Here is a 12,670-nt window from a genome sequence, read left to right as displayed (position 1 = left end):
CAATCTTCTAGTCTGTACAAAGTATACATGCATGTGAATGTACGCTTAATAAGGACCTTTCCTGAACATGGATATTTTAAAATGTGTTTTGTTTCTGTAGAGTAACGATTGCGCATGTCTTCACGGAAATGAAAGTCTTGGCGTACAGAAGGACGCGTCTCTATGTAATGTAATCTGTGAAGAACAAATATTTTGTGGAGGGATTGACACCGTGAATATATATGATGTGGGTAAGGACAGAGTCAGTATCTAACAGTAGCGTTGGCTTATAGAATAATAGTATAATAGGTATATGTAACACACACTATTACCAAGTTTCGCTTTCAGTTAAGACATTTTATTTTTCAAGCTAGTCTATATATTGTGATGGAAAAGCGAGCTATATATTCTCTTTGCTTTTATGCTATAGGAAACAATATACATTTATATGAATTATAGGATTTTATACATAGGCATACCTGCCTTGAGCCCTACATTCTGATCAGACAAACGGAGCAATCCGTAGTCAAAAATCAGTATGTATTGGACGGCCTAATTATTGGCATGAAACACCCAAGACATAATGCGACCTAATGACAGATTGTATTTCTAAAGTAGATCGTTGTAACGATCATGGAATTTGCGGAAGGTTGACTTTAAACGAGACTGTTGAACATTACTATACAAAACTTTCCTCAAATCAACAACATCAAATCATATGACTTTTCAACACTTTACACGACCATACCTCACAATAAGTTGAAGACTAGGTTTTTGTAACATCACAGACAGTCGTTTCTTCATATAAAAAAGGACTACGGATATATTCATATCTTGTGATATTGTGAAGCAGAGTTTATTCAAACGCTTCTACTATTGACAATAATCGTTCTCATTCACATGTCGATTCGATATATCCCTGTGAACTCGAAATAAAGGAAATCAAAGTCCTCCAAATATGCTCTGTTCTTAGATATTCTATTTCAAATGGATAATAACGACAAACTAACAACTCAATTCAATTAGAAACGCGATAATTTCAGCTTCTCCGTCGCCAACTTCCCATATTTATGTAGCAATATTCCATTATTATCTGCATTTTATGGTATTTATATCTGTCAACCGATTTAATACGCAAGAGATTGTTGTGAGTATAATCCGTTTTTAAATCGAGGCAGGCTACTGACAAACGGGTTGATGTTACAGGGGTTTCAACAGTCTCGTTTAAAGTCAGCATTTCACAAATTCTAAAGTCGTTAGAATGATGTAATTTGCCAATACAACCTATCATTAGGTCATATGCTGTCTGACGTGTTTCATACCGATAGATAGGCCATTCTTGGCACACTGATTTTGACTGCGGAGTACTTCGTTTACTTGATCAAGATATAGGGCTCATGGTGGGTGTGGCCGGTCGATAGGGGATGTTTACTCCTCCTAGACACATGATCCCATCTCCAGTATATCCAGGGGCCCGTGTTTGCCCAACTTTCTAATTTGTATTCCTTTGAGGAGTTATGAGATTAATCACTGTTCATTTTCTTCACCTTTTCACCTTACTTTGGCCTTCAACTTAATTTTTTCATATGTTACCATTATTTTACCTGTAAGAAACCTATGTAGTTTTAATGTAATTTATTGATAAATAAAGGCAACAACCTTTAGCTTGAAATAAACACCTAAATGCTACTAGATATCAATAAAAGAAATCGATAATTATGGAGGATAAATAAACATTGATATGGTATTGGGGTGATTTCTGAATAATGGACTTTCCTTGTAAACATATCACATGAACGGACTCTTCTCATATTCACTGGACACGTTGATATTTTGCATATTGTAACAACGGAAGAAAAGTGGATGTTGCTGTTCTTGTTTTGTGTCAAGTTTACTTCAAGGTCACACGCTTACTTTAAAACTCCATTAAGGCAGACAGAAATTGTATATTCATATGATTTTTACAAAGGTTATCTTGATTTGAGGAAAAATCACCATTCATGAACATTTCTCTGTCTGTTTGCATAGCAAATCTAACAAGTACTGGTAGATTCATTAAAATGATAGGTTGACCGAATTTCCTCTGATAATTTTAGATGTTTATTTCTGTGACACTTCTACTGCCTAGGTTTATCGGAAGTTACATGATGGTGACATAAAATAAGTAAGGCTATTAGATTATATCAGAAATAGAAAAATGATTTTCTCAATATTTTTAAATGAAAAGATTAGCTAGGAGTAAGGCATGTAAAATGACCCCAAAGGGATAGCAAATTGAATGATTATTATAATATGCTATTTTTGGCAGTCACGATTTATTCCCATAGTTTTGAAAATGTGTTCTTCTGGAGACAAAAAATTAGTAGATTCAGTTTGTTTTAGATTGAGTAATAATATGATATTTCACTACATTGTTGATTCCAATGAAAATGTAGTCCCTATAAGTCAGATCCCTCTTCACTTCCTATATTTTAGCGTTCAATGTTACAGGTGTTAGCAAGTAAGAGTAATGTGGTTCCATGACATCCATGTGTCAAAACTGCGCACAATACACGCCCACATGATGAATGTTATCTAATTTGTATCAATGATGACTGGGTGTTTCTTAAGTAAGGATAAGACTTTCAGCCAGCATCAAATGCTGCGTTGTCTTTTCTAGGTGGTTTCCTGTCCTGCTCGTTTGAGCCTGAGGACACCTGCTTTCTGATCCAGGATACACACGATGACTTTGACTGGGAAGTAAAAACTGTAAGAATAACTTTACTCAGGTATTGTGATTCAATGGTTCAAAATTCTTGAGTATCGCCTATTTCTAGTGTTATGTATTGCGAGCTTTTGTCATTTCATTGAACTCATTTTTGTAAAATCATATACTGAATGCCCATGTTATTTTAACATTTTCCGAATGAAATCTATTTGTATCAGAACCCTCATGTATTTTCAAAAATGAAATGTATTTCTTAAATATAGAAATTCAAGCTTTACTTTACTCTCGATATGTTGTTTTATTGATATGATGCATGTATTTTTACCAAAGATTTAAAACGAGATTGAATTCTACACATATTTGTAAGTATTATAAGGTTTTAAAAATTAATTTGATGGGATTAACGATTTAAGACTTAATAAAAAATATGATATCTATATATTTTAAAAAAGAAATGCATATTGTCGTTATACATGTTAACAGGCTATCACAGGGGACGATTCAGTACAGGCATATGAGGGATCGTATTTTGCATATACTGATGGGAGCCAGTCCAGTTCTGGGCACCGTGCTGTTTTGTACTTCAATGTTGAACCGGAAGGTGAATATGTCCGCCGTTTGAAAACGTAAATTTTCGACTCTGTATGACGACAGTCTAAAATCAATTTTTTTTTTTTTTACAAAAAAGGAGAACTGTTTCATTTTGCTAAACTTGGTGGATGTTCATTGTTGTAAAACATATGGGTCTTCCTAATTTTTCATACTTCAATGTATCGTATTGCATTGTAATAGAAGAAAATGAATCTCCATATTTAACATTTCTAGATTATAATTGGTGCTTGCGTTTCCGATATTACATCAACAGCGAATATACAACATTAGATGTCATCATCTATAGTACCCTCGAAAATGTAACACACACATTAGAAAAGTCGTTACAGGAAGAATGGAAGTATAAAGAATGTGACATCAAGGGAGAAGATTTCAGAGTACGTGTTGTCACACAATAACAAAAGACTTAATCAGATGAATTTATCAGAATTTCAGTCTGAAACTGCAAATACCAGTCAATAAAGGCTCTGCAATCCAAGTCTGAAAGCTGTGTTTTGAAACTGAAATTTGTGTAGGAAAGTCCTCAACGAATTGGAGAGATTATCAATTAATAAAGAGAAACAGATTTTCAACCATGAAAAACAAAACTCATGGAAAAGAAATGATTTTGAAGTATATTTGAGAAACAAAATATCCATGAAACAAAATGACATAGTTTCAAACAATCTTTAATTATTACGTTACAGGTTGCTTTTCTAGTGGAGCTAGCCAACGAGATGTCCATGATCGCTCTTGATGATGTAACGATGGTAGTTGGACGTTGTGGTAAGAATCAAAATTTCACCTCATTGTTCTAAAAGTTTTAAAACCTTTTCTAATTTTGTAGTTTTTTTAAAAAAAAACCCCACTATGGTTGTTATAAGGGTCTAGTTTACCATTACCACCTGACATTGAGTAAAATGCAGTCTGAAGTGTTTCATGCCAATTGTCAAGCAGTTCTTTATGCACTGATTTTGACTACGGATTACTCCATTTATCTGATGATTCGCATGAATAAAACTTTCCGCTAAATATAGATTCATCTTCTGCTGAAATAGTACATTCTCGCGAATTGACGCTGGACTGCGATTTTGCGAAATTAAGAACTCGTGTGATATAAGGAAACTATGATATTCTTGTAAAATAATTTTCTTTGAAAAGCTGGTTTTGATATTGATATAATTATGAATTTTACGTTTGTAGCAAAAACGAGCACAGCGTTGTTAAACATGAAAGGGGGACTGAATTGTAATTTTGAAGGGAATGTTGATATATGTTTTGACCAAGACAAATCTGACGACTTTGACTGGACCATCAAGGTAAGTGGGTGATGAAAAAATCCATGAATGTTTAACTTAATTAAGAAAAAAATCACATTGCTTTGTACATCTGCTGAAAAACAAGTTGATGTTACAGGGGTATTAATAGTCTTGTTTAAAGGGAGATATAGCAAATTCTATGGTCGTTATATTGATCTAGTTTGCCAATATAACCTATCATTGGGTCATATGCTGTCTGACGTGTTTCATAGCGAATGTTAGGCTGTTCTAGGCACACTGATTTTTTTACACAGATTACTCCGTTTACTTGATCAAGATTGAGATGTTAGTTTGCCAATATTTATTTTCAATAAAATATCTAAGTACGAAGCAGATGTGGAGGACTGTGGTGTCTTTTATTTCCAGTTCAGAGGGATATATCGAATCGACATATAAATGAAAATGATTATTGTTAATAGACAAATGTCGTCGAAATCTCGAAATCTCGAATTGAAGGCCATTGTGAGAAATTCTTCTTCTCATGTAGAAGCTTTAGAATAAACTCTGTCTAGGAAAAATTTAAAACAGATCAGCTAAGAAAGGAACACGATTCATGTCCATTAGAATTCCAACAGGCTGTTGGAAGACTTTATAACCAAAGACCACGAAGATATTGTCAATGAGGAACTCCAGCATATTTTTTTTTATTTCAACCTCAGAGTACTTGTGCATGTAATCCGAGCGGTGTTTAACAAAGTAATTTGTTGGATGATTGATCACTAAGTATGAATATTTCCTTTTTCCAAATTTATTAAAGAAGCAATTGTCCATTTATACAATGGAACCGAATGTATACTTGCAACAACCAGGAGGTATCAAAATATGCTAACTTTAAAACAGACATGGTGATGTACCCTACAATTGTTTGTAGAAACGAGATAGAATACAAATAAATTGTACATGAAATGTCACAAAGAATTATATGTTATTGAGAAACGTCGCATATGTTCATAAACATATATCTTGACTTAGCGACTGGGACACATAATGTGTACACTTAATCTAGAAAACATATGAGTTATCGTAAGTACATGTATCCTAAGGTATTGTTGTTTTATTGCATTGACAGAAAGGAAAAACGCCTTCATGGTCTACGGGACCGAGCAAAAGCATAGAGGGGAACTACTACAGTTACATAGAGGTGAATGGTTTAAAAAATGGCGCCAAAGCTGTCTTGATGTCGAAGTTTGAAATCAATGGTATGTAATGACGCTATTTTCAATTACTAATACGGGACCAGCTTAATAAGTTGGTAGACAATATTGTATTAATGTTTAAATATAACTGGGAATGTATCATGTTATAGGTCACAGGTGTCAATTTGAGTGCAAGTAGTACACAACAATTACTTAATCCTCATACCTCGGAAACCAATTTGACACGTGTCTTTAATGTTGAATTTAAATGCAATTCGTAATGTGAAGCAATCAGAAAAACATGAACATCCTCTTAATATTATAGGGTTATTGAAATTATGTTGGTCCTGTTGGGTTTGAAAAATTCGCTAACTTGTGAGCACACCCAGCAAGCTCCAGTATCAGCAACAGTGTCTACCAATATTCACCAATATAAGTTCAATAACTCCTTTACTGTGTAGTTAAACTGTATTTCACTTGTTTAATGTTGATAATTCATTCATTTTATCGTTGAATTAGAAACAGAATCATTATGGAAGTTGCTTTTAAACCAGGAACGGAAAAAAATGGAACGAATTTACTTTGCCGGTTCCCATAAAAACACGCTAAAACATAGTATGCCAAAGGTGTCTTCTCTGTATTATGCAATCGTAATAATGATTGCCAAGGTTTAAAAATAAGTGTTTTTTAAGGTTGAAAAATTCGATTTGAACTAGAGTTTTAAACTGGATTATAGAATACAAATAATAAACAATGACCTTCAAATGTTTTTTCGATGTGTTGAAAATAGGGTATCCGCTGTTGATTTCGTTCGTGTCAATTCTGTACAAAGCGTGTATATGTAAAACTTATACGGTACCAATTTTCATGCACCAGATGCGCATTTCGACAAATAATGTCTCTTCAGTGATGCTCAACCGAAATGTTTGAAATCCGAAATAACTATGAAGTTTTAGAGCTAAATATAGCCAAAAACAGCGTGCCAAAAAAGTGGAGCCAAATTCGTCCAAGGATAAGAGCTATGCATGAGGGAGATAATCCTTAATTTTGAAATGAATTTCTAAATTTTATAACAGCAATTTTAAAAATATACATCCGTATTTTCAAGCTAGTAACGAAGTACTTAGCTACTGGGCTGTAGAGACCCTCGGGGACTAACAGTCCACCAGAAGAGGCCTCGACCCAGGGGTCATAATGTAAAACTTATACGGTACCAATTTTGATGCACCAGATGCGCATTTCGACAAATAATGTGTCTTCAGTGATGCTCAACCGAAATGTTTGAATTTCGAAATAACTATGAAGTTTTAGAGCTAAATATAGCCAAAAACAGCGTGCCAAAAAAGTGGAGCCAAATTCGTCCAAGGATAAGAGCTATGCATGAGGGAGATATATATACGTCTTTTGAGAGTTCAACATGTGTTCAATGTACACAAATATGCCGACGAAATTCAAATTTTGTGATAATGTGTGATTGTATGGAGAGTACATTCAAGTACTTTTGGAGTGTTTGGATTGCGGTAAGACTCCTCTTACAGTAGTGATAGTCTCGTTTGGAAAGCATTCACTCGAAAATCCTATCTGTTTGAAAATCAATCTAATATTGAAAAAAAATATTTATCCATTTTTGGTTTACAAATGCGATCAAAATTTTGGATTTTATTACTCAGAAATCCTAAAACAGGTTGATAAAGTTTTTTATATAAAGAAGCACGGCATCAATATCATCTGAGGACCTGTAAAAATAGTTGGGATCGATGAATCGAAATTTGGAGAAAGAAACTATTGCAATGGAAGATGGTCTACAGATGGGTGACTCCAAATTCTTTTTTTAGTGCGGCTGCGGAAACTCTTTTGACTATATAAAAAAAATCCATAAGGCTATAAGGAGTCGTATAGCTCCCTTACTGAGAAAGGATTCCAACACTGGACTGTAAAGTTTGTTAATCCTAGCTCCGGTGCCCACATAAATACAGCAGAGTAAACTTAGAGGGCACTCAAAATATCCCTAATGACAGTTACTGTTCTCAGTATCTAACATTTTGTCAAAATTGTAAATCAATAATCTGGAATCAATTCAATTAGACTCCAAAACTATTTCCGATCTAGCCCCCAATTCTCCAAAAATGAAGTAAAACTAACCAAACAAAAAAAACCCCTCTTTCACAGACATTACTAGTGCCTAAGATAACAGTTTGAATGATTTTTCTAGATATAATGTAATCTATTTAATATAATTACTTGAATCTTTTTCATTTCGAAGTCACTGTAAACAAAATGGTGTCATTACATAGTAGCTACGATAAGACTCGCTTGATATGAGCATTGGGTAAATTTCTGGAAGCTGCAAATTTCAGAACTGATTGAGATTTACTGACCTGTAAATCAAATTCTGATGAAGTAAGTGTAACGGACGAATCATTTCAAGGTGATAACTGTCTGTATATATAAGTACAAATAACGATAACTGTATACACTGTATACAACGATCTTATTATAAAAGTTACAATATTAAACTTATGTATATTGTATACATGATTATATATTTATATATAAATCTCATAATGGTCTATGTATATAAGAACATATCAAAACGAAAATATTCATATCTAGTGATCAGTCATTCAAAAACTTACTTTGTTAAACACCACTCTGATTCCACGCACAAGTACTCTGAAGTTGAAATAAAAAATATGCTAGAGTTCCTCATTGACAATATCTTCGTGGTCTTTGGTGATCAGGTCTTCCAACAGTCTGTTGGAATTCCCATGGGCACGAATTGTGCTCCTTTGTTAGCTGACCTGTTTTTATATTCATATGAAGCAGAATTTATTCAATAACTTCTACGTGAGAAGAAAAAATCTCTCGCTGTGACCTTCAATTCGACTTTTAGATATATCGATGACGTTTTGTCTATTAACAATGATAGCTTTCATTCATATGTCGATTTGATATATCCCTGTGAGCTCGAAATAAAGGACTCCACAGAGTCGTCCACTTCTGCTTCATACTTAGATATTTTATTGAAAATAGACATTAACGGCAAACTGACAACTCAACTGTATGACAAACGGGATGATTTCAACTTCTCCATCGTCAACTTCCCATATTTGTGTAGCAATATTCCATTACCACCTGCATATGGTGTTTATATATCTCATCTGATTCGATATGCAAGAGCTTGTTCTGCGTATAGTCAGTTTTTAAATCGAGGTAAGCTACTGAAAAACAAGTTGATGGTACAGGGATTTCAACAGTCTCGATTGAAGTCAGCATTTCGCAAATTCTATGGTCATTATAACGATCTAGTTCGTCAATACAACCTCGCATTGGGTCAAATGCTGTCTGACGTTTTTCATACCGATTGTTAAGCCGTTCTTGGCACACTGATTTTGACTGCGGATAACTCCGTTTACCTGATCAGGATATAGGGCTCATGGCGGGTGTGACCGGTCAACAGGGGATGCTTACTCGTCCTAGGCACCTGATTCCACCTCTGGTGTGTCCATTGGTCTGTGTTTGCCCAACTATCTATTTTGTATTGCTTGTAGGAGTTATGAGATTGATCACTGTTCGTTATCATCACCTTGCATCAAGTCATACTGAAAAGGTGATTAATCTCATAACTCCTATAAGGAATACAAAATAAAGATTAATGCAAACTCGAACATATCAAACGTGAGATCAGGTGTTTGGGAGGACTAAGAATAAGTTGTGATTTAGAATGCACTCTTCTGAAATGCGAAAAAAAAAATCAACAATTTTGATCATCATCTCAATTATTGTCTTTTATAAATGTTTTATATAAGCGATATCCTTCATGTTATTATTCCCATGTAGAATTCACGTATTCTTCAACAATATCACATTGACAAGAATCCTTATCTTTAACCCATTGATTATGTTAGCATTCACATCTTGTTAATAAATTAAAGTTTGCTATATGTTGCACCCCTGTTTGCCCTCCCCTTTGTTATGGGTAACATGATCATGATCATTTGATGTCAAGCTTACAGTTGCATCTTTGTTGTACATTTTTTTCTGTCGCAATGAGTAAAGTTCCATGATTGAATTTTCATACACTTTGTTCATTAATGCTGTGCTAAACAAACCATAAGACAAGATGGGAAGGTGTGTATGTCGTCAAGCTGGGTATAGCAAAAATTTAATGTGAACTGTTGCTAGTTTCAAATGCCGAAAAACCAGAGGTTTGTATTTTTTAAAGTAGTACAATTTAAACAACTAATGTAGACCTTCCATTGCTTCAGTTGTATTATGACGTCACAACACACATCATGACATAATACATCTAAGTATCATCAATCCATGCTTGCATATTTATATTCCTCCTAGGTACCTGATCCCACCTCTGGTGTGTCCAGGGGTTTGTTTTGTCCTACTTTTCAAATGTTTGAGATTGATTTCTGTTCGTTTTCTTCACATTTTCAGCTTGTTATTTACTTTATTAAGAAATACTCATTGGTTAACCCTTTTATTATCATTGTTTACTGATACTTAATACTTCAACTCAACATTTAGATATTTCGAGGACGTTTTATCAATTAACAGTGTTCATTTTCATTCATATGTTGAATCAATATATCCATTTGAATTCAAAATAAGACACATAGAGCCTTCCATATGTTCTTCACATTTAGATATTTTAGTATCTATGTTAACGACAAGTTAACAAATTAACTTTACGACAAACGGTATGCCATCGTCAACTTCCCAAATCCATGTAGTAATGTTCCATTACCACTTGCATATGGTGCTAATTATTCTCAACTGTCGAGGCACAAGAGCATGTCCTGTGTATGAGGAATTTCTAAATCGAGACAAGCTACTGAAAGAAGTTGATGTTATAAGAGTTTCAACAGTGTCCTTTGAAGACAGCATTTCGCAAATTCTATGATTGTTATATTAAACTTATTTGCAAAAGCAGCCTGTCATTAGGTCGAATGCTGTCTGACGTGTTTCATACCAATTGTTATGCCGTTATTTACATACCAATTTTGACTACGGATTTCACCCTTTACTTGATCAAGGTATAGGTGTCATGGCAGGTGTGATAGGGGGTGCTTACTCCTTTTTAGATGATCCTACCGTGGTGTGTCCAGGGGTTGCCCTACTCTTAATTTGGTATTGTAAAATTGATGAGGTGGCGGATAACTCCGTTTACCTGATCAGGACGTAGGGCTCACGGCGGATGTGACCGGTCGACAGGGGATGCTTACTCCTCCTAGGCACCTGATCCCACCTCTGATGTGTCCAGGGGTCCGTGTTTGCCCAACTAACTATTTTGTATTGCTTATAGGAGTTATGAGATTGATCACTGTTCGTTATCTTCACATTTCATCAATGTTCGTTATCTCATCTTTTGATAATTTTCTCACTTATATTATCTTACAGATGCCCTTGTTAACTTTAGTATGCAGTATAACATGTACGGCAGCCATACAGGGAGTCTGAAAGTGTTCTACAAAGACATTAGTGGGAAAGAGAGAAATATTTTTGACGTAAGCGGAGATCAAGGGAACATGTGGAGACAATTTACTAATATCATGAAAGTTGTGGCACAATCAAAGGTATGATAGACATATTTTTAATCATTAAAATACCTATATTGTACAATATTGTACTATATTGTGTTCAAATTTTATAATTTGAAATAGCAAGAAGAGAAGTTACTTGTTGACAGTGCTTCACTCATACCCCCGTTTATCTGATATATTATGCATCGGTTTATTTGATACAAAAACTGTTTGATTTTCAGAACTTTAAGGTTAGAGATGCGTTGCTATCGTTTGACATGATTTTGACTGCGGTTTGCTTCTCTGGTGTGTCCACGGGTCCGTATTTGTTCGATTTTGTATTCCTTGGTGGCGTTATGAGATTAATCATTGTTCGTTATCTTTAGCTTTCTTTTCATGAAACTGTACAACAACCTGTAATGGAAATTAAGGCGAACCTTATTTTGATTTATTCCATACTAGTTCAGTGTCCGATGCTGTTGTGGGAAAATATTGTACTGCACACTTACACAAACCTTTTTATGGAAAGAAGTCCTTGTTTTGGCATTTAATACAAATATACCTAAAAATGCACCTAAAGATATCCTTTCCAAATATTGTTTTATTAGGTTGAAACAACGCTTTGGTCCTCATTTTCAAATACTAAGTGAATAGTTTATGAATTTCAAATAACGATAACGATTGGTTTTATATAGCGTATGCTGCTCAAAGCGCTTTACAATACAAAAAGCGTAAGACAGACCTTATAACAATCTAGAACTTTCTCAGCTTCTTGGGAAGCATACAGTGCAAGCTGCCGTTATAGGCGCTAGAGCACTAACATTCTAACAATATCTTTCACTGTCTATAGCCAGGCACCCCTTTTACATTTGGGTGGATTGAGAAAATTCGTATAGAAAATTCGTGTAAAGTGCCTTTCCTAAGGACACAACGTCGGCCCTGCCGCGGTCAGGACTCAAACCCACGGCCTTTCAGTCGAGACTCTGACAGCCTAACCACTAGGCCACCGACGCCAATTCTATTTACTAATTTGTCATAAAAATGATACTGCGTAATTTGTTATTTGCAATCAAAGATTATTTTATTTGTGAATTTAAAAGGATAAGTTTAGGCAAAGTATTGTACTTCTGTCCTGAAAATTTCTTTCTGCAATGGCAAAGAAAGAAATACAACAATCTAGAAGAAACATTGGACCCCTTGAAATTAACTATGTCATTATGTCCTGCATAGAAAAGAACAGATATTCACGTTATCACTTGATTCACATTTACTTTACGTTAATAGAAAATTAGGTCCATATCGTATTTGCACAAACATTTACTCTATTCCGTTAAGAGTTTAAAATACGGTATTTGAGAAGCCAAAACCAGTCTGTACTTGGATTTTAGACTGAATGTAGACTGA

At 34.6% G+C, this 12,670-nt stretch overlaps 1 protein-coding gene across 4 annotated transcripts in view; it reads left to right on the top strand.

The window, feature by feature from the left end:
- The window catches only part of LOC125647869 (MAM and LDL-receptor class A domain-containing protein 2-like), a 54,674-nt gene that overhangs the window by 19,275 nt on the left and 22,729 nt on the right, over positions 1 to 12,670 (top strand). For all 4 annotated transcript variants that reach the window (XM_056142204.1, XM_056142202.1, XM_056142205.1 and 1 more), the window contains 8 exons: positions 101 to 230; positions 2,639 to 2,727; positions 3,170 to 3,287; positions 3,512 to 3,675; positions 3,985 to 4,063; positions 4,481 to 4,596; positions 5,666 to 5,795; positions 11,145 to 11,320. In XM_056142204.1, coding sequence (XP_055998179.1) covers positions 101 to 230; positions 2,639 to 2,727; positions 3,170 to 3,287; positions 3,512 to 3,675; positions 3,985 to 4,063; positions 4,481 to 4,596; positions 5,666 to 5,795; positions 11,145 to 11,320 — 1,002 coding nt within the window. The remainder of the gene's footprint in view (positions 1 to 100; positions 231 to 2,638; positions 2,728 to 3,169; positions 3,288 to 3,511; positions 3,676 to 3,984; positions 4,064 to 4,480; positions 4,597 to 5,665; positions 5,796 to 11,144; positions 11,321 to 12,670) is intronic.

The sequence above is a fragment of the Ostrea edulis genome, chromosome 6 (genome assembly GCF_947568905.1).
Source record: "Ostrea edulis chromosome 6, xbOstEdul1.1, whole genome shotgun sequence".
NCBI classification, from domain to species: domain Eukaryota; kingdom Metazoa; phylum Mollusca; class Bivalvia; order Ostreida; family Ostreidae; genus Ostrea; species Ostrea edulis.
The sequence above is the reverse complement of the archived record's forward strand: the minus strand, read 5'-3'. Positions and strand labels throughout refer to the sequence as shown.